Source organism: Plectropomus leopardus, chromosome 6, assembly GCF_026936395.1.
Source record: "Plectropomus leopardus strain MGB_pleo_1.0 chromosome 6, ASM2693639v1, whole genome shotgun sequence".
In the NCBI taxonomy this organism is placed as follows: domain Eukaryota; kingdom Metazoa; phylum Chordata; class Actinopteri; order Perciformes; family Serranidae; genus Plectropomus; species Plectropomus leopardus.
The window spans coordinates 21484442-21507540 of record NC_142181.1 but is presented as its reverse complement, the minus strand read 5'-3'; the positions used below and the strand labels follow the sequence as shown (position 1 = coordinate 21507540).

Below are 23099 nucleotides of genomic sequence, written 5' to 3'. Positions count from 1 at the left end.
TAGATTTCTTTAAAACGATCTCAAATGCCCCCTGAAGAAGCTCATGAAACACTAGAGGGCAGTGGGTCAATAAACGTCTCTTTTCCAAATGCTGACCTGTAATTATGGAACCAGTTGATGACAGTACTGGTCTTCAGGTTGAGCTGGGAGGCCAGCTCCTCTATGGTTTTGGGAGAGGGATAGGGCTTCTGCTGATAGGCCCTTTTGAGGGCCTCCTTCTCCTCGGGGCCCAACACCACCCGGGGCTTCTTCAGGTGCTGCTGTCCCGGGCTCTGGGAACCCTGGATGAAGTCCGGCCCCACTAAGCCCACGTCCACAGAATGGCTATCACTCAAGGAGCTCAGCCGCCTCTTCATGTAAGCTGAACAGTGACACAAAAACAAAAGGGGGGAGTTAGTGCCTCAGTGAACACATTCATGTTATGAATAACCATGTCAGTGAAAACATATCTGCAGCAGATTGGTGATCTTGTCAATAAGTCTCCATTTTTAGTATATTTTGATGCTGCGCTGTAGTTAACAGATGCTGGTATCTTTGTTAGTGAGCATGACATCTTAAATACAACTAGTCCTGTTCAAACATATAATGGACTAGCTATATGGATTGGAGAATTATCAGTTAGCGATTAGTTAGTTATTAATTGACTATTTGATTAGTAGATCTGGATTTGGTTTTATTTGTACTAATTTTTTCTATTTTTTGTATAAGTTTCTGTAGTTTCTGATATATTATTATGAGAATATTAATGGTTATATGTACTATTTATTTATGGTATCTGAAATATATGCAGTGTGGATCTACTGCTTCTTTGTTGTACTCTTACATTGGTTGTATCTCATTATCTTCTTGAATGTAATATTTATTTTAAAATTAATTTTGCATTGCAGTATTATAATTGCTATTGCCTTCGTTGTTGATGTTTTTTAGTGTACCCCTTTTGTTGATAATGTAACGTGTCAATTAATTAAGTGTCAACCTGACATTCTGGTGTGCGCTGAAACTTTTACGTCCGATGGTTCATTCAGTAAATTGAATATATTTGAGTTTAGGACTGTTGGCCAGACAACATAAGATATTTAAAGGGTTAACAATTAACTTATGGACTTTTTCACAATTAATCCAGAATGTTATCTGTAGAATAAATGAGCAGTGAAAATAATCGTTTGTTGCAGCTCTAGACCGTTCTATATTGTTTCGGCTGTTTTAGATTTTTTTTGCAAGTGTATTTATATTTGCAAACAGGAGGTTTCTGAAGTCTAAATCTGAGCTCTACTTAAATGCTATGCAGACTGTAAGACAGTCTTATTCATCAGAAGTCTGTCAAAGTGGTTTAATGTCTAAAAAACGCTTGCCAGGACACATTCTGTGTTACTTACTGTGCACCAAACATAATTCTAAAAAAATAATTCTGCCATCCTTTTCAATGGCCACTAGGTGGTGCTATCCTCCTTCTCAGGAACTCTAACAATGAAAGCATCTCTTCCATTTTAAAGCAAACAAGCCGCACCATTCACTCCGGGCACCAGCAGCTGAAAATGAACAGCTCATGGCAGCTTTGCATGAGGTTGACATTTTCTCAACCCCGATACATGCTGCCAGATATATTAGTGTTGGAGGGATAAACCCCTCAGAGCAAGGTTAGACCACTCTGAAAGTTGTGTGCTGCCTCGCAGGCTCGGGTGAGAGGTCAAATATGGTTACTCTAGACTAGGTCCATGTCTTTCCTCTGGGCCCTGCTATCGGCCAGGACTATTCCCCGTTGCTATTTGGATGCATTACTTTGGGGTCAATAATCTGAAACAAAGTTGAATGGAGAGTAACCCCACGCGTCCAAAACCCCAAACACGCTGTTGTAAGGTCAGTTTTGTTTTTTGCCCTTGTGACTGGTTTGCGATATCAGGAGGGTAAACTGATCCTGGATGCTTGCGCCTACTGACAGGTTCAAATATGTGCGTCCCATCTTTACAGAGAGAGCTTCAAGTGGGATGTCAGGGGTCACTGTGAGGCAGCGAGGAGGGCAAGGCCTCTTGGCTTTGATGATTCTTAAACGCATCATGCAAACAGAGGGGAATAAAGAACGATGGAGCGATAGAGGGCTATGGGCGAACAAATGATAAAAATACGAGCTTATAGACACTGCTGATTATTATGATGATGACGATGATGAAGAGGAGTACTGATGACTGTGAGTAAGCAGGCCCCCGGCAGTCCCCTAGCTGTCACATCTAATACAGTATGTGATGTCTGCAGTCCTGATTGGTACTGACATCACACCAAGATGACTGTGATCTGCACAACATGCTCTGCTGTCCTGCACAAAGGATATTGTGTGTGCAGATGTGCATGCGTAATTCAAAGGCTGCTGCTTGTGTTTTTTCTGTGAATGTATTTATAAAATAAATGCACGCCAAAGCAGATAATAATGATAACATGAAAGTTTTTCTGTCAGAGTCTTTTGTTCATGAGGCAAAAGGCTTCTCTGTGTGGAGTGTGCATTTATTTCCTCATTATTGAGCTTTTACTACACACCTTTCTTCTCCAGGCGTTTCATGTCCATGAGTTTCTCCACGCTGTGTGGGTCCTGGAGCCAGAGCTGCATGCGGACGAAGGGCTCTCTGCCCTTGAGACTGAGCTTGTGCCAGGGTTTGGGCCTGGCCAGCAGGTCTGAGACAGAACCCTGAGTCAGACCCAGGATAGTCTCCCCAAACAGACGCTGGCCTGGTTAGAGAGAGGGGGGAAATGAAACAGTCGTTTCAGAAAACTGATTCAAAGGTTGAATAATTCATCATTGGGGAGAGAAGGGGAAAGAAAAAAAGAGTAAATAAAGTACACGGACTGCACCTCCCGTGTTTCTTACCGAGGTTATTATCAGTCAGCACCTCCTTAACCTTCTTGGTGATGGCGTAAGTATCAAGCTCTGGAGACATTGCGACCATTTCCTGGATGCTGAGACCCGAATGACCGGGAAGAGGCAGCGGGGTGCCAGGCTGAGACTCCCCGCCTGAGGGATCCTCAGACGCAGGTTTTAGACTGGAGGGCTGTGAAGCAAGTTGATCCCCTATGAGACCGTTGACAGACTCCTCGGCTGAACTGAGTGGAGACTCTGGAGCCGGGCTGCAGCTCGCTGATGTCTTGGGAGTACCCTCTGCTTGAGGAGAACAGACAGGGTGAGAAATATCATGCGGGTTAGAAGACATGTTACCATGTAAGAAAACAAGAGTTTCATCTCCTCTCCCTGCTGGGTTTGGGAGGGACTTCAGTCATACTACATCAACTAATTTAATTCCTGTTAAACAAACAGCAAAGGTGCTTAAGTTTTCAGTTTGAAGCTTTTTTGGCTTCCTCCTCCTATTCCTTCATCTCCCTGTCTCTGTCTGTGTAGTACTGCTGTGCAGCTCAGCAGGCTGGAAGAGAGCAGTCATGAGGAGCTGTCAGTGTACATTAGCTGCTGTTTACACCCCCAGAGAGAAAGAGAGACACGCACATGCGCGCACACACACACACACACAGAGCTGCCATCTGGCGCTGCAACACTAACTTGTCTATGACATGACAAACCAGCAGCTTGCTGGCTGACACTGCCACAGCACTGAGGATGGGGGGATGGTGGGAGGAGAAGGGAGGGAGGGTGGAAGAGGAGGGGAGGAGGGGGACTGTATGAGTGACAGACTGACAGTAACAACTAGCCACTAGCTCTAATCAGGCTTTCAGAGTAATGCTCTAGCCCAAAGAGCCTTGTTGTGTGAATGCTTATACACATGTGCTTCTGTGTGTGTGTGTGTGTGTGTGTGTGTGTGTGTGTGATTTGTTTACCTTGGTTCTGAGCTTGCTGGATGTGTGTGTTTTGCCCCTGGTCTCCATTGAGCCACGGCTGCATGCGGAGGTATGGCTCTCTGCTCCTCTGGTTCAACTTGTTCCACGGTTTGTGTCGAGACAGACTGTCACTCAATATTCCCTGAAACACCCAGATGCAAAATGGCTCAGACATGCAACCACGGTAGAGTAAAAGCAGAGTAGTAAAAACAGAACAGGGCAGAAAAAGCACACACACGTGCTTTGTTTTGCCTCACCTCTTTGGAGTCCTCCTGGTTGTGGTTCTCCTCTCCTGTCTGGCTAGAAATGGCCCTGCGGGGGTCTGTGTGCATGTTGCTCCACCACTGCTCTCTCCAGTAACCCACTCCTCCAGAACTTCCAGAGCGGGACGATCCATCGGAGCTCCGACCCAGCCTGAGCGCTCCATCCATAGACATGTCAATCCCTGAAGAAGCCCTGCCCTCTCTCTTTACGCTGGAGCTGAAGTCCAGGATGGGAGACGGGGATGAGGGGGAGGACAGGAGGGAGCTGGGCGGCTTTTTGAGGGAGAGTGCCAGCGGGTTGTAAGGGGGAAGGGGCGCGGTGAGCGAGGAGCTCAGGAGGTCCCTCTGAGATAGTGATGCTGACGAGGAAGACGAAGAAGATGAGGCTTTGAGGATGGGCTCCAGTGCAGTCTGTTGGGCCTCCATCTCTCTGCGAGCTTGCTCTAGGATGGAGCGGATAGCCTCGTCTGATCCGCTGCCCCCTCCACCTCCCACCCCGCCTCCACCCCCTCCTTTCAGTCCTGCATATGAGGGTTGAGCATGGGACAAATCTGTTGAGGGAGGAGAAAAAAGGGCTGTCATGACACACACCAACAAACGCTCACAAAATAGCTCACAAAGTAGCCTCAGTAGCTACGGTTACATGCACACCAGTAGTCCCCTATTGATCAGAATATGAAAATATTCTGAATTTGATGCAGAACATATAAACAGCATATTCTGTTTAAATATTCCGAATTAGGCAGTTTTCCAAATTTACCATTTTCCGATTAAGACGCGGGATATGCTGGTATTATTCCGGTTTTAGGAGCATTCTTTGAGCATGTATACAGCAAATTCAGAATATGCATCTCAGCTGGGGTTTTCACTGCAGTTTGCAACACAAGGCCTCTTGTGTGTTTACGGTCAGCTCCGTGTGTTGTCATGGATATGCTGTACACAAACCAACTCGCCAACAGTCAGCAAAGCAGGGTCAGAGATGCATGCAGAAAAGCCCAGATTACTGGTCGGAAGAAGAAACACATCTGCTTTTAAATATTATGACAGACTTGGATATCAACAGGTTCTTGGATATCCACAAATATCACAGCGCCAAACTTTTCAAGAGGGAGGTTGAAGGAATGAAAGAGGGAGGCTGAGCTCGCATGGTCCAGTCCACCATCAGTAGGAAATTTCCTTTTTTAATGCAAAGAAGCAAAATGACAAGCGGCTCCAGCTGTTCTACTTGTCCATATTTTGATGTGATAAACGGCATGTCGGGGCACATTAGTCAGAGTATGCACGGCTGCATGTGAACATCAGTGTCAGTGGAATAGTCATTTTCATTAGCCATGTAAACAGGTTGGTAAGAATATTTTCTTTTTCAGAATAGGGGCAAAAATCCAGGTATTTTGTGCTTATGAAAATACTCATTGTATTATCTTCAGTGCTTCGAGATACAAAAAAACCCAAGAAAACTCACCAGCTTTCTGCACCTGCAGCTCTCTTTTGGCCTGCTCCAGAATAGATTTGATAGCCTCATCTGAACCGGCCTCTGGGGTGCGGACGCGGGCAGTAATGTTACCTGGAAAGAGAGGAAGAGGGCGAGGGAGGAGATGAAAAGTCATGTCAGATTAAGAAGCGAAGATAACCAACGACAAAGCGGGTGAAGAAAATAATGTAGCTTATAACCACATCCAATAACTACACCATAGCACAGCACAAAGAACAACATTCCCACCACTGAGCTACAGAGGCAACTACACTGGAGGGATTGTCATAATTTCTCTGGTCCCTTTGGAGCTCACACATGCACACGTGCTACAGGGTTCGTACAGTAAATGCTCCCCACAGAATAACAACTACCAATAAAATCTCTAAATACACATGCTGGCGTCTCGTTTGACGCAAGTCTCTGAAGCTGTGCGGTTACCTTCAAGGCACATGTATATCTGTATGCCTGCCCGCAAGTTAATAAACACCAACTCACACACACACTCGCGCGCAAACACACCATAGATACAGTTCACCCCGACACAAACATGCCACACAGACAGAACGTGCTAGAATCTCTGTGTGTGAAGGGGACAGACCTGTGTGTGAAGCTGTATTGGAGAGGGTTCTCCGCTTCGGAACATCCTGAAACACTCGGCTAAGCTGGGGCTGGCCTGAGCCCTCTGTTAAAAACAATATACCACACACTATGTTACAGCACTTGTGTGTTCTTTTTTTTTTCCTTTTACAGCTAGACTGCATGGTGCCCTATAATGCTCTGCAAATATATGGAATGTGTGGATACTTCCATCCAGTGCACATTATAGTTCCATAAATGCATTGATCTTAACCATCTGTGGCCCCAGTAGGAATCAAACCTCTAACAGGATTATCAAACTACTGCAAAGGCAGAGTAGCAATGAATAAATTATTTAATAGGAAGTATCAAACGAAGTATCAAAAGTATTAACTGCAGCCTTATTTTTAACACAGACTACTCTAAGACTGGGGTGGTTATATTTTTGTGTACCACCTTCAATCAGAAATGTCCTGATGCGTTCACAAATGCAGGCCCAGGCTAATCGAATCTACCCGTAGTTAACAGTAGCCCTGCCTTCCTGCTAGTTCTCACCAATCAATACTATTGATGTGTGAAAGGTTTCTGTATTGACCACGATAGCTAGGAGAGGCTCTTGGGATCAGTGCGTGACTAGGAACTCGCTCAAAACACACAGGTGTGGCACAGGATGGGAGTTAGGAGAGAGAAAGAAAAATAAAAAGCTAGTCCATATTGACAAGCTAATCAATGGCTCTGTGCAGGGCTGTACACATGCAAGACACACACACACCCACTCTCACGCACACATATAGGCACATTAAAGATACACAAGACTCACCTCTCTGCCGTCCCTGGATGCTCCGCAGTGCGAGGATGTTCTGCTCATCGGCGAGGAACTGCCTCATCTTGTGGAAGGGCTCCTTTCCCCGGATGGTTAGCTTGTTCCACGGCTTTGGTCTGGCCAGGATCTCACTGACTGAACCCTGGGACAGTCCTAGCACATAGTGGCCAAACACACGCTGGCCAATGTTGTGCTTGATCAGCTGCTCTTTCACCTGTCGGGCAATCTCTGCTGTGTCCATGTCTTCCCCATCCAATATACTTCCCGTGGTGGCGTCGGAGTGGCTGGGTGACGGGGATGGGGCGCTGCCAGCGGTGCTGCTCCCGTTAACAGGAGCCATGTCTGGGCTGGCTGGAGGTGGCTGGGGGCTGCTGGCCGCCAGAGGGATGGCAGCTGACCCAGAGCCGGGGGTGGAGGTAGGGATGGAGCTGAGGGTTGGAGTGAAGGGGGTGAACAGCAGAGCCCCACTGGGGATCCCAGACGACTCCTGCAAGGCTTTGGAGTAGAAGGTCTGGAGCAGCTGCCGCTGGATCAGAGAGTTCAAAGCCATCTTACCCCCCACCAGAGGGAACACGGGGGAGTAGAAGTCCTGTCCAATGCCCGTAGGAGTGAAAGGGTGCGTTTCGCCGCTGCTGGTGGTGGTGGTGGCAGTGTTGAGGGGGTCCGTGTGAGTGCGAGACAGGGGGAGCTGGGAGGAGGAAGGAAGAGAGGGAGGGGGAGGAGGGGGCGAGGAAGAGGGGTCGCTGGGCATGGTCTCCTCCTTCGGTGTGGGCTCTTCTGTCCCTTTTCGCCCGGCTGACCCTACAAGAAAGGTCAAACACACCATGCATTATGGGGGAGTCAACAAAAAAGGGGTTCCAAAAAGAGAGAGAAAAAAAAAAACAAAAGTTGAAAGTTATCTTATTTCAAGTCTTTTCCAAATTAGTGAACTTTGTTTTCCTTTTTTGCCAACCCCCCCAGACAAAGTGCCCATGCATTTGTGATTTCAACCTTTCTTGTAAGCCACAGCCTGGAAGAAAAAAAAGGACAAACAAAACAATTGACACTGTTCCACTTAGGCAGATTAGCTTGGCCCAGGGCTCAGTGTCCCCCTCTCTCTCGCAGGCAAAGTGGAAGTAACTGGACAGGGCAAAATGATGTCCTTAGACAGCCAATACACCATGTGAGTCCTCTTCCATGCTGCTGAGACGTGCTCCTAAACACTGAATTATTCCATTGTAGATGCAGCATCACAGTCTTTAGTTCATAAAACAAAACATCCAGGAAAAATGGAGCAATAAAACCGAACTGAAAAACAGTTTTTATGGCTGAACAGAAAACAGATGCATGTCACCAAAAACAGAGACTGCACAGCTGTGCTAAGAAAAGGCCATATTTCACTTCTGAATTGTTAGACTGATTACATTTATACATTCACCAAAACAAACACAGATATAAACTCTATTTCCTCAGTCTTGTAAGTACTAGAATCCATCTTGATGGAAGCGCTGGGAGAAATATTATTCTAATGCATAACCATTGAGACCATAACATGATTGAGTAAGACAGTAAGCTCCCCTTACTGTGAATGTTAATCAATTCAAAGCTATTCAACTATTCAAGCCTAAAGCCATGACATTTCAAACCCATAAACACTGTTGCAGAGGGCAAGAGTCTTGATGTAGGGGCGAGAGTATGGTGTCCTCGTTTTTTGTGTACTGCCACTTTGCTACTGTTCAGGTTGACCTCATGCTGCGGTACTCAAAGACACCAGATATGCATTTTCTTCCTCTCCATAGTGTGTGGGACTTAAGAAACATTTCTGTACCATAATAAAAGTTTTGCATATTTCCTTTTTGCATTTTGTGGACCCAATATTGCAAATCATTAACAAAAAAATAATAAGTATTCTCAGAGAAAAAGAATCTTTAGGCATACATACAGTACGTATGCACTGACCTGATGCAACCTCTTAACAGACGTACCTGCTGCTGATCTCTCATCTAAGCTCCAATGAATACTGGACTCCACTTCTGCATTTTTTTTCCACTTTTGCTGGTCTGAGTGAAGGTTTTGCAAAGACAGCCTGGCCAGTGTTTATGAACCCAGCCTGTACGATAACCTGACATTTGGATAGACTTACCACTGAGCTCAGTGTTGGCAATGCGCAGAGCGGCGCTCTCAGATTGAAGACTACGGTTTCTCTCCAGCAGCAGCACCTCCAGAGGCTTGGATGAATCCTGATGGGGGATAGGTGAAATAGAAATGAAATGAGACTTTCTAAAATAACCTGGCCCCTGCCTCCCCTTCAAATGTACAATTTTATCTATAACTTAATTACTATTACTGTGAGATTAGGCGTTTTCGGAGCAGGAGACTTTTTCACATTTCTAAGAACCCTTCTTCAGGGTTCCCACACATTTTTATGAACAAAATTTCAAACTTTTCGATTCGAATTTTTCAAGGACCCATTATGTAACTTTTTTTTCTTGCCCCGCTTGCCCGATGTTTTTCAAACATATCAGATTCAAACTCTATTCAAACATAATTTCAGCTAAGTGGCGTACATAGAGGGAGAGACAGAACACGCAGACAAAATGAAAAAACATATGTGACAGTCAACAAAACGTCACACATCAATGCATATTAGAGCTATGTTAAGGTAATCCATGGAAAATGACAATAACAATTTCATTACACACAACAAAATTCAATAACCTTTCCAAAACTTTCAATTATTTTTATTAATTCTAAGACTTTTCCAGGCCTTTCCTGTAACTCTAAGAACAACATTTTGCTTTCGGAGTAGGTTCTCTCCAAGCACAAGAGGAACCACGAGTGCTAAAAGTTTATGTTGATTATTTGAAACCAAGCCAACACAGCAGCAGCTGCCATTTCTAAAATGTTGTTAGCGGTGTTAACGGCAAACAACACAAAACACAAACAGCTCGAAATGAAAAATGGAAGAAAACATGAACAAATGGACCGACAGTGAAGTCAAGGCTTTACTGAGCCTACATGCAAAACGTGTGGATTACAATGCAATTTTGACTCGCCAAAGCGAAAGTTACAATGCTGTCTAAACTACCCTACAGCTTACAGTGCGTTACTTCAGCATTCTTATTAGTGGTGCGAATGCAACCAGTCCGCATTTCCTGTCAGGGAGTCCCCTGAACTTACAACGCCTATTATGTGTAAATAGATGGGAGGGGTCACTTTTACCTGCACAGAGTCAGATGTTCCAAACTCCATAGACTTGAGGATACTGAGAACAGAAAGAGAGATACATTTCCAAATGAACCCTCTACAAAGACACACAAATCAACAGTGTAACAAACTATCTTTTCTATTTCTGTCTCTTTAAGGACAAAGAAAGGATGGAGGGGCAGAGTGACAACACAGACTACAGACATACAAGCTTCACCTTCATAAGGGCGCTCAATTGAGTTACACATCTTAAATGATGACACGCATCTTGTTTAACATTGTTAAAGACATCAAACGCATGCAATAAATAGATCTGTGCTGGACACACACACGCACACACACACACGCAAGCACAGACACACTCCTCTGTGTGTGCTCCTCACCTCAGCTCCTTCTTCACCTCCTCATAGTCAGCTTGCTTCTGCAGTTTCTCCTCCAGTTCCTGTAGATAAAGAGATGACATAAAAATGAATTAAATAAGAAAAGCAATCCTTAGATCTTCATATGTCATGTATTTTTTTCAGTAACTCAGATTTAGATAACAGAACAGAGTAAATGTGTGAATATAGTTACTGGTGTGATTACAACACACAACAAAGCAGGAGAAAAGACAAGAACACAGAAATAGTCCTGTGATAAATTAAGAGCTAAAATAGTTGAATATAACTTAAATCTAACGAAAAACAAAAAACTGCAGCTGTGTTCTGCTCTTACCTTGAGAATGGCAGTCTTGCTGCTGAGCTGCTGCTCCAGCTGGGAGATCTGGGAGCTGGTGGTCTCTCGGAGTTTGGTCAGGCTGGCCTGCAGTCTCTGGACGTCCTCCACCAGCTGGGCGGTCTCCCTTTCTTTGGCCCTGAGCTCTGCCTCCAGACTTGACTGGGATGCCACCTCCGTCGGCTGATCCTAAAGGTCAAATAAGATGTTGCTTTAATCTACAGAGCAAAATAAAATTTTATAAAAGTATTTATAAAACCACAGAAAGTCCTACTTTCGGGTGCATTCTGTTAAGCCTCATTTTCACCTGGCAGTCCAGTTCAGTTCTTTACGCAATAGAACGGTTATTTTTGCATTTCCATCGTCAATAGTTCTCGATGGTACCAATAGGACAGTTCAACTCTGTACCATTTATATCCTAACCCCTCTGCTGACATACAAAGCACACAATCTTATACTAAATGGTGGAGCTAGAAACACTGCAGTCTGTTGATTGGTCAACATGAAATCATCACTCTTGCTCCAAGGACTTGATCCACAAACCCACTATTCTTAATATCCCATCAATTGCAACGGAGACTGCAAAGACTTTATCCTCTTCTTTTCTTTTCTGAAAATTTTGAGGTGCAACCCTGCTCTTTGGATGATGAGTGTTCCTCTGCATCGCCCGTAAAGAGGAAATACAGCGAGAGCTGGACTAAGCAGTGACGTTTGTTACTATCCTACAACAACGGGTACATTTTCAGGTACTGTCTGTGGAAACACTAAACAAATCTATGGTCGTGTCTCTACAGATTACGTACCAGTTGCAGGGGTACTATACCGAAAGTGCTTGGTGGAAACGCGGCTTTAATCACTACAGCAATCAGAAAGAAGCTGATCAATGCACTGATTGATTGATTCAAATCCTTTCGATTAATAACCTGAGGTGATCAATCAACCAATCACAACCAGTGAATTGTGGCAGAAAAATAGTTCAATAAATCAATTTATCAATATACCAATCGACTCCTGCTACCTTTGCAATCTTTCCTTAGAAATCAGAACATCTGACAATAAATCAATGCATTACTGGCGACCCTGAAGCCCAACCTTTAAGAACAACGACTACAGTAATCCATATATTGAAGCTACAATCAGCTGATCGCCTCTAGCATCAAAAAGCCGAGCTGATCTTTAGCCCATCAATACTTCTTTGTCAGCCATGCAGTGAATCAGCGCAGCAGTGAAATGTGTTACCATGTCGGGGTCGGCCTTGGCCGGGCTGCCAAGCTGCTGGGATTGGTTACTCAAGGACAGCTGCTCTTTGAGCGACTCCGTCTCTCTCTGAGCTGCTTCTGCTCGCTGGAAGGAGAAGAGAGAACAGTTAAAGAAAACCAACAAGTGCAGATTCTCACACTGTCAAACATGTTCAGTCCTACAGTCGATTCAATGCAACTGTGTAATGTTCTTTTTTTTGGCATTTCTTCAACTTGTCTCGATTTTCCGCTCACCCCACAGAACAGTTGAAAACCTACTTAATACATGTAGACAGAGAGGCGTTGAGAGAATATTACAGCCAAGAGAAGAAAAGTTCTTCCTGTTAAAAGGGCCATTGCACCCCTTAATCAAAGTGCAATCTGGCTTTTAGCAGCAACTTAAAGGGATAGTTCCGATTTTTTAAAGCGGGGTTGTTTTGTGTACTTATCGCTTACTTACCGCTGCTTCGATCAGTTAGCTACTTTGTGCTATTGTGTGACTTAAGTGAATCCAAACTAACCCTTTTAAATGCCAAAGTCACACAATAACACAAATAACTGATCAAAGCAGTACCTCCAGTAGCTCCTGTGTTCAGCAACAATAAATCACAGTTTTTCTCAATGGAGTCTGGCCTCGGAGAGAGTAATGTAATGGCTTAATTTTTCAATTGTAAATGACTGACGGCAAGGAAAAGTAGTGAAACTATTCCTAATATAATGTACACTTAAAGTGATATTGATCCTCTAGGGTTGGACTTTTTAAGTGGCTAAAACCATTTTACAACACATCCCTCCAAAGCAGTAGATTGCTTAGTTACCAGTAATTATCAACATATTTTTTCCGCTCAATGATTTTTATGCAAAGTACATGTTTTTATTACGATGCACAAGCGTGAATACGTTTTCAGAAACATCCTCTATCGGCCGACTGATTGTTGGTATAGAAAAGAAGTCCATCCTCTTTCAGCAGAAACAAACACATACTACAGAGTGGAGGAGGGTAGAGAGAATGCAAAGTGTAGGATGATGGCAGACAGTTGATTTTTCCTTAATTGAAATTATCAAATTAGTGCAGAGAACTGAGATGATACCCGCTGCCTTGTATTAAAGGCCAAACTGCCGTGCTCCAGTTGGGAATCATCTGCAGCACTGGCCAACTTGCCATCATTAGGAGTTACAGGGAGCCGATTCCACAGTGTTTCTAATTGCAACCATATTGAGAGCTGTTATTGACTGGGTGGGAGTTGGACTGCTAGTCGCAAGAGAAAAAAAAAAAAATCCTGTTTTCCATTTACTCCTTATAAAAGCATATAAAAAGTCTGTGACTGAGCTGGAGGCCATGCTGTCATCCTCTGTAAACCTCAAATCAGAAGTGTGAATAGTGTGTGTGTGTTTGTGTGTGGCATTATAGTTGGAGCTTTAACCTTTAGGCTAATATTAACATTACATGCCTATGCTACCCCTTTAGCCACAAATCATACTCTTGGGCTAATAATGAAAGTTAACAACAATGACATTAACAGATACCACAGGAATATTTACAACACAGGGGCAGAGGGCACGCTGGGGGGCTTATTTAAGCTGGATGGGTTTAGAAGGTGTGTGATAAACATGTAAAACAAACAGCAGCCCTCGCAGTGATAAGCAAGTCATTACTTGTTAATGTAAGCAACATTTCATAGATTCATAACAGATAAGAATAATTATATTTTGAAAAGATAAGTCTGTTAATGTTTTATGTTTTGGGTGTTGTGGAGAAATCCCATAAAAAAGACCATCCCATAAAAATCAACAGCAGTTTAGTCCATTTTTTCAGTAGATTACTGCAGGGATGCAATTTTTTGGAGGCTGACGTGGAGGTTTGGTCGCCAAAAAGACAATCAGGATTTTTACACTGGATTTTGGGTTATTGCAGGAGATATGCTAAGTTACAGACCAAAGTTTATGTTACTAACATGGTTTGTTCAGCAAGATAAACTTCACAAATGAATGGCACTTTTAGGATTTTTGAAGCCTAAATGGACTCGCCTAAAACAAAAAACAAACATCAGGCTACAAAAGAACTACGCTATTTTTTAAAACTATTATTATTGTTTATTTATTTTTAAACAAGTAAAATTATCAAGCCTTAAAGAACCCACAGATATCTTAAAACTAGTGTGTCCACATTGAAAGCAAGTATATTTGAAAATATTTAAGAATTATTTTCTTAATATGTATGTAAATGTGTTTAAATTCAGCTAATGCTAGTACAATTATTGAGACATAAGGTAATGTATCATAAAACCTGTAAGCTACACTAAAAACAAGTACCTTGTCTTGATAAACAAACAAATAGTTTTATGCATCCAGTGCTATTGTAATGTTTTGGAAAAAGGCCAAATACCCTAGAATTTACAGAGAAAAATACTGTATTATGCTTAAAAATTAGTATTCCTGACTAAGATAAATGTAAAAGAACCACTAGAAATATGATAGGATTGCTTATATTTCCGGCATCTCACCAAAAACCCATTGACTTTGAATTGAGGGATCCGGCAGTGCTAAAATGCTGACTCATTTCCAGGTTTTAGGACTCACTCCTGCAGAACTCAATACTTTCCAACTTTTCCAGCCTCTCTCTTTAAAATGGGTCAAGAACAGAAAGTTTCATTTATATAAAAAAAAAAAAAGCTAGATAATTTGCCAGAAAAGCTGGGTACTTAAGTTTTTAGCAAACGAGTAACTTCTGGATTTTGGGGGGACTGCTTTTGGCTGTGGATTAGTAGACATTTGGTGCTCTCGTGAATATTCACAACAGAAAGATGGTGTATGTGGGATCAACTCAAAATAAACTGTAGTTCCCATGTTCAACATAATGAAGGAACATGCCACTCAAAGCAACTTAGTGGCTCACTGATGTAATTTTAATAGTTTTTGAATGACAATGGAGCTCTATGGCACAGAGCAATTATCTGCATCAGGCTTTGTAAACACAGATGATACTTGTTAGTCAGGGTTCCTACAGCTTGAGGCATGTTACATATAAGACTATCAAATGCATTTTAATTCCAATTTGAATTAAGTTGAAGACTAATTTTACAATAATCAAAATTAAAAGAAAAAAAAAAACATGTAATAACATCAAAAACCTAAGGTTAGTGAAAATGTTCCCAAAATATATACAGTGACGACTATTTTTGTCTCATGGTGGAGACAAGAGTAGAACAAAACTGGAAAATATCCGTCATTTTCTTTTGTGTTATTTTGTGTCTCTCGCTGTTTGCCATTGGAAAACATTTTGCATAAAGTACATTAAGCCTCGTATGCACTGCCTTGTATCAGTTTCATCTATGCTGTGAAATCTTGGTAAAACAGAATTTGCATGTCTTTCAGGATACAGTGACAGCTAGCTAGCAGATAGTTGTGCATCATAGCTGGAAACAAAATATGAGTGTTGTTGGTTGCGTTGCAATGAGAGGCATCAAGTATATCATTTTTAATAACAGATGGGGCACCCAATAACTCACCTGGTAGAGCGGGCGCCCCATGTACAAATGTTGTGTCCTTGCTGCAGCAGTCGAGGGTTCAATTCCACCCTCATCCCTTTGCTGACTGTCATCCCCTCTTTCTCCCCCTTTCAAGTTAATATATCTGTCCTACCATATTAAGGGAAAATCCCCCAAATTCATCTTTAAAAAAATAGAAGTTACCATTTTTTGAGATTTTTACAATAGGTCAGAGAAAATTGTTTCATAAGATCCTACCTCCCATGTTGAAGCATCTTTAAGACTTTTGAAAAAATAAATTAATATAAGACATTTTAATACCAATTAAGGCCTTATTTTTACATAAATAAATTCTGCACCTTTTTAGACATTTTATGGATCCGCAGGAACCCTGGTAAGTAGAATGAATTTGTTCAATTCTGGCCTTTTCTTAACATTTGTGGACAGAAAGAAAAATAAGGGATATCGCCAGACAAGGTCCTATTAAAAAAACTACTTACATCACTATACACACATTTTTTTCCATGAAACTTTTTTTTTAACGTTTTCAGCCAAGCAACTTTGTTACTTCTTCTGTATTGCAATGATTGAACTTGTTGGGTTATGAGTGTAAAAATGTTCAGTTATGATGCTGAGCGGGTTACCTGATTGGCTCTTTCCAGGTCTGTCATCACCATCTCAATCTCATCGGCCCTGAGAAAGAAATTTACTGTTATTACAGAGGATGTGACAGGGCTTTTTAAGAGACTCACTGAAACAGAGCACACAAATAAAAACAAGGAATGGATAGATGAATCCCAGGAAGAAAAGTACACTGTGCACATGACACGTGTGTGTGTGTGTGTGTGTGTGTGCGCGTGCACGCACAATTGTTCAGAGAGAACACATTTAGAGGATGCTGGTGCCGTGCCCATTAAGCTACTGTCTAAATTTCACCTTAATCCATTGATTGTGAACTCCATAACCCAAACAGCTTGAATGTGTGCATGCATACATGTATTTAAGTGTGTGTGTATGCGTGTGTGTCTGTGTGTGGGTGTGCACATGTAAGCCCCTAAACCCAGGCCACACTAAAACAGAGGGATTACATTAATAGAGCTCTAAGTCCTAATACAGCAGACTAATCTGCTATGAAGCTGTGTGATTGTGTCTGACTAATGGTCTGGATGGGGGCCATGGTTCACCTCTCACTTGCTAGAGGTCAGACAGCAGGAATACATCCCGTAATGCCACATCTTTTAGGACTTTGGAAAAATATTTTAACAACCCTCTTTCATGAGATACCTTTTCCTGCAAACAATGACAGATACGTGGAGGAAACTTGGGGGACAAAATAAAACACAGAAACACGTGATGATGAGAAACACGCATGGGAGAAACAGACAGTCTGACGGAATGGCAGGACGGTAAAATGAAACATTCATGATGATATGTTGTGATGGTGATGCTGTATTGTTTGCAAAGAACGGAATAAAATTCATTAAATGAAAATATTACATTTTTATTATTACATTGTATTACAGGGTTTCCCACAGAATTAGTGTATATGTGTCGTTACCTTCTGCCTGTATTATTCTGTGTCCCCTCTCTAAATTCTGAGGTTTTTGCAGGTCCGTAAAGGCAGCACAGGCAGAGCTCTCCATGAGCTCTTTTTTTCCTCAGCTGCAGTTTGTGAATCACAGGGCCGATAATTGATCTGTTGATCCATTCAGAGCTGATCAGATCAGATTGATAGATAAGAGAGCATCTACTGCAAGTGAATGTAAACTTTTAACACGCCTGATGTTCTGCTGCTCCATCTGTGTCCAGAGTGCACTCTGCACTCCAAGAGTTCAGTGAAGTTATTAATCAAACGGTATATATATTTCAACAGCACTCCTAATGAACAGTCCAAATCCAGCAAATAGAAAATCTCTTTGTAGCAGTAAATAAATTGTAAATTGTAATCGTGTATGGCTGCCACAAATAAATTAATCTGTGGGAAACCCTGAATTATTGTAGTAATGTCCAATAATCTAATTTTCCAGATCACTCATTTTTTCTCTGGTTTTAAATTCCATTGCAGAGGATGGCAAAAAGTTAAAAGATAATAAATTCAACTTCAGTCTGTCTACTGTTACCATTGCCGGTGTTCTCTGCTGGTTTCACCTAATATTACCTTCCTGTTCTTGTCCACTAAATTGACATCTGGTTTGCTGTCTACCGTCTTCCTGATTTGATGAGAACACAACATTGATTCGTTGTCACAATGTGTGTGTTTCTTGGTGTAACCCTAGATAAATTTTTAATACATTTTGCCGTATCAGGGAGTAACAATAAACAAATGTGTGAAAATCTTCACAAAACCCCCGGGTTGGTGTTAAATGCAGAGCAAAGTCACAGTCTGTATTCATAGGTGTTTATTTAAAACATTACTTGCTGATAAGAAAACATGGGCGGCGCTGAGTGCAAAGACGTGAGCGCGTATGTGCTCTGCGCTGTCCATTAAGACCTTTTGATTTCGCTGCGATCTTTTGATAGTGAACCCAATAGCCCACGCAGCTTTTGTATTTGTGTGTCACAGTATGAGAAACAGTGTTATATCCCATAGGCTTGAGTACTACTGATTTGAATGTGTTTAACAAAACAGACACAGTTGATATTAGGTCAACATTGTGCCACAGGCGATGCAGCAAAAAGAATCAGATGTGGGTGGGAGAGCTTTTCACTCTCCGCTTTTATTCTTTCCCGAACAGTTAAAAGGATCTAGTATGCATTTAAGCAACATAATAGTACACTACCTCACTGGCTTTTATCCTGTCTTAAGCTATAGTGTGCGGGTCCCACGTGCGCACTCACTTGCGCTCCCGCACACACAAATGTTAAGGTCAGAGAGCCAACAAGCCAGAAAAGCTTGTAATGGAGAGCGTTTATGGGTAGTAATGCAACCCAAATACACCACCGCTCCTGCTCCAAATGTGATCATTTAATCAAAGTACAGATGCACAAAGTCTTCTTAAATAACCTTTGGATTTGGCTGTATTTGGGAATTATAAAGGCAAAGCTAGAGGCTGAGGGCCAAAGCAGATCACAGGGAAGGGATTTTCTGCATATCCTGATACAGTCAGTCAGTCGCTCGGCAGGGCAGGGACTGTCCGCAGCCAGCCAATGCACCCAGTGGAATTAATTCATCAAACACTGAACAGTGAAGGGAGGGTCCTTCATAAATGGTAAATCCTGATTTTAGCCACCAAAACGCACCTCCAAAGCTCTATATAGCAGCCACAGGGAGGAGCCATAGAGTAGATGCACAGCTGCATGGGCAACCGCACACACAAACACCACACACACTCTTTTGTACCATGAAAGCCAATGGGTGCACCCGGTGACATCAGTGAGTACTGTAGGACTTCTGAAACAAGCCCAGAGCCTCTAAGCCCCTACTGTACTTCCTCCATCTCAGACAGGCCTTTTCATCTCTTATCATCTTCTCTCTCTTGCTCCTCACTCAACCGCTCCTTTTCTTTTCCAGCCTCTATCCTTTTCCCCTTAACCCGTTCGCTTCCCATTGCCCTCCATTTTTTCTCCTTTCATCTTTTTTTTCTCCCCTTCCACCTCCCCTCTCTCATCTTTCGCCCTCTCTTCCTCGGCCTCTGTCCTCGCTGCCAGCAGGATATTCCCCTGATTTAGATTTTCATTTCCCTCCTCTATCACACTCTTATCCCCTCTTCCTCGCTGTAGCCTCCAGCCCCTGACTTGCTTTTTGCCCTCTAGCTTTCATCACTCCATTCCTTTTCTTTCCTTGGCTTTCTCCACATTGCGTTTTCACAGCGTGTTACCTTGGGGATTTCAAGGAGGCTTAAAAAGAAGCTAGCTGCGAGAGTGTGTCTCTGTGCTTGTGTGTATATGTTGTGCGTCATTTTGTGTTTGTGTGCGCTCTGAGATGGACACAGGCAACAGTCAATAGGCTTTTCTTTCCTAATTATCAGCAATTAAATGGTTTTCCCAAAATGGCATCAAGCTTTTATACAAAGATAAGGCCACACACAGAAATACAGAGAAGCACACACACTAACACACGCACACACACACACACACACACACACACAGCATCCTGTGGGGCTGGGGATCAATATATCATTAATCTTTAACAGGGACTAAACGGGTAAAATGCGGCCAGCCAGACCCTCACAGCGCCAACACAGAGAGGGGGCTACGCTACATCTGCAGGCCCGCCTCCCGCTGAAGCTCACACACTCTGGGCACTGGAACATCGACCAAATTCTCAGGGAGTGTGTGTGCGCCTGTGTGTGTGTGTGTGTGTGTATGTGTGTGTTAGTGTGTATTTTAAAAGGCAGATTACGCGAATGCAGCAAGAGGATGGGGGATTTGTCACGCAATGTCCTCCTTAGTGGAAAGTTTAGAGCAAGTGTGTGTATGTGTGTGTGTGGAAAAAGTGCATGATATGTATGGCGTTTGTGTTTTTGCAAGGCCAAAATATATGCAGTCAAAGGGTTAAAAGTTGTGTTCAGCCAAACACTGGCGATTTGCTCAGCCAAGCAGTAAACGGGGGAAGGACTCCAAGGACTGGGAGGGTGCAGGGTTAGAGAGGGTTTGTGTGTGCTTTAAAGCGTTGCATTAAAATTTCAGATCACAGCACGCCACATAGTCAAGGACCCTGACTGCCTCAGGCTCACGAGTGAGTGAGTGTGTGTGTGTATTTGTATGTGGATGTGTGTGGTTGTGGGTCGGCATGTGTTTATTAGCTTCTGTAAGCAAATGGGGCCTGCTATATGTGTCTTTTCAAAATGTGTTTTCTTCTGACATAAAAGGAGCAGACAAGGACGGAAAAAGGAAAAAAGAAGTGCAAAGAAATGAAGCTGAAATAAAGTCATGGGGAAAGAAAATATAGAGGAGGAGGAGGAGGAGGGGCTTGGTAGACCATGAAACCTATTGATTAGTGCCATTATACTGCATGCAATATCTTCCTGTCGCCTTTCCACTTACACACGCAAACACACAATGCAGGAGATAAAAGACAAAGTGTGGGAGTAAGGGATGGAGAAAAGAGGGGAAAAAAGTATTGTGAGGAAGAGAGAAGAGGGATCGATCTGTTTTTAACAGCCAATCAATTTAACAACTCTGTTAATGGAGAGACACAGTGAGTTTGGGGCATGGTAAATGGGGTGGGGGAAAACCTTAAAAGCCAAGTTGAGACTCGGCCGTACTTTGTGTGTAGGGCGCATGCAAGATGTCCTTGAGTATTTTACAAATAGTCCTGGATTTAAAGAAAAAGTTCAAGTGCGATCAGTTTTTTTTTTCTCAGTGCACCAATTACCAATAAAACACCATGAAAGGCTTTGTTTTTCTTCTCAGAATATTAAGCGTTGTGAATGCTGGTTTGGGTGCTCGAGTGGTTCTGGTTCTTGCTACTAACCCCGAGGGGAACAAAGAGTGTGAATGTCATAAAGTGCCACTTCACAGCGAGGAGTGCTGACATGGAAAAGCTTCTGTTCTCATCCTCGCCACCACTATAAGATCGATAATGATAGATGCCCACAGCTCTAGTAATTGAAGCCACCTTATCTTACAGGTCCTGTTAGAGGCCTGTGTGGCTTTTAGTCAAGAGATCTCAAAGTGACCCTCGTCAGCCTCTCCTCTCTGTCATGACCCCGGTGAATCAGAGAGTGCTTTAGCCTTGACCACACACAAAAAATCTCTATTTTGGTGCTTGCTGTGGCTGCAGAATGCATTACAGTCCCTGTCAGTATTTACAGTGCGTGGGTAATGCTGGGATTTGGAGGCTGCTGAGCGTTGTGGGAGACAATCCAGCTGTTTAGGAGAGAAGGGGGGAGTTTCCAGGGAAGGAGATTCACTAAACAGGATGATTATGTCAGGAACAGACTATGGAGGAGCCAGAGGGGAGAAGTCACCCGCAAACACACACATAGATCACCAAAACACTTACTTTGCTGTGGATTCCTCGTCATACTTGGTCTTCAAATCAAAGAGCTCGGCCTGAGTTGTTTCAAGTGCTGTAAAAGATGGGAAAAAAGAATCAGTTGTGTAAAGTTGTGAGTTCCCCTGCTACAAGTCGGCTTTCAAATGAGGAACTACCATACTTTTTCAGTGTTCCTTCAGATTAAGGCGTGTTAGAGTTAAGTCAGTTAGACTTTTTAAGACTTTTTATGACACTTATTGATGCAATTAAATTCAAGAGTGATTTTACAAAAAAAATCGAAGAGAAAAAAAAATTGTACCAACATCAATTAATCAGGGCGAGGATAATTTTTCCCAAATGTTATTGTTACATACTTATATATGGTGGGGAAGAGGGCAGCTTTGGGAATACCTAAATACCTGTCAATTGTTGGCGATTTTGTGTTTCTCACTCTGCATGTGGGATTATTATGTTTTGACTTCAAAAAAATTCTGCATAACATACACAGAGCCTTGTACCATTTTCAGCCATGCTGTAAAATCTTGGTTAAATAGCCAATTTTCATTGAGTTTTCTCTTTCCTGTGTTGTCCAGGGTACAGTAACAGCTAGCTAGCAGACAATGGATCCTCTGTTCTGAGTATCCCAGCTGGAAACAAAATATTAGTGTTGCCATCCTAATCTGCGTGACATTAATGCAAGAGGCATTCAGTAAATTTTTATTTTTTTTAAATTGATGTTTCCAGTTATGTTTTGAGACTTTATAACACAACACCAGAAAAAGAAAGCTCGTTAAAATTTTAATTCTCATGTCTGCATTTTAAGACTTGACTGACTTCAGAGATTTCATTGTTTCCCACAGACTTAGAATTTATCTGTGGCGGCAGCTGACATTCATCATATCGATGGATTAGAGGAGCAGCTGTGTCACTTTCACTTTTACTTCACTTTTGTGGGGAAACCCTGTACTTTCATACCAATTAAGGCTTATTTTAAAATAAGCAAATTCATTATCCTTAAAGACTTTTTTTACGGATCTGCAGGAATCCTGTACCTCAAGGACCTGAAAACATATTTTGTCAAACAGCTTCCTACAATTTTAACGCACAATTTACTGACAAAGAAAACATTTCTTTTCTTTCACATGAGATATTTCTGTATTTGTGTTGCTGCCTGTGCTTCTCTCAGTGGCCTGGATCGACAGCTATGGTTGAATAATTTGCTTACGTTGCTGGGCCACTTTCAATCTGATCAAACCACACCCACAAAGTCCAGATGAAGCAGATTATGTTTCTGAATTTTAAAATCTGAAACCCAGTTTGCAGAGGCTTTAAAGCTAGCACCGCTTCACATTCAGTGATAAAGCTGCCATTTTATAAAACTGTTCACAGGTTTGTAAAGACTGAGTGGGCTGGTACCTGTCTGTAGGGACTGGGCCTTGTGTTCGGCCTCTTCCAACCTTGAGGACATGGAGTCCTGGCTCTCCTGGAGTTTCCTACAGAGGCAGACAGAAGGAGAGAAAAAGAAAGCCGGGAGCAGAGAGTCACAGATAGAGATACTGAGTCAGTAAATCTAGGGTTCACACTTTGTGGCAACTGCAACTATT

The 23099-nt window shown here is 42.6% G+C and overlaps 1 protein-coding gene across 2 annotated transcripts in view; it reads right to left on the bottom strand.

Moving 5' to 3' along the window:
• cux1a (cut-like homeobox 1a) overlaps positions 1-23099 on the bottom strand; it is a 69177-nt gene that overhangs the window by 6097 nt on the left and 39981 nt on the right. Inside the window, exons 7-22 of one of the 2 annotated variants that reach the window (XM_042486925.2) lie at positions 22912-22988; positions 21523-21589; positions 16220-16268; positions 12089-12193; positions 10850-11038; positions 10519-10577; positions 10151-10193; positions 9072-9168; positions 6947-7750; positions 6149-6232; positions 5539-5640; positions 4071-4627; positions 3814-3955; positions 2858-3145; positions 2530-2718; positions 97-361 (exon numbers count right to left, since the gene is read on the bottom strand). In XM_042486925.2, coding sequence (XP_042342859.2) covers positions 97-361; positions 2530-2718; positions 2858-3145; positions 3814-3955; positions 4071-4627; positions 5539-5640; positions 6149-6232; positions 6947-7750; positions 9072-9168; positions 10151-10193; positions 10519-10577; positions 10850-11038; positions 12089-12193; positions 16220-16268; positions 21523-21589; positions 22912-22988 — 3117 coding nt within the window. The remainder of the gene's footprint in view (positions 1-96; positions 362-2529; positions 2719-2857; positions 3146-3813; positions 3956-4070; positions 4628-5538; positions 5641-6148; positions 6233-6946; positions 7751-9071; positions 9169-10150; positions 10194-10518; positions 10578-10849; positions 11039-12088; positions 12194-16219; positions 16269-21522; positions 21590-22911; positions 22989-23099) is intronic. The other variant, XM_088078975.1, reaches the window with a different exon arrangement.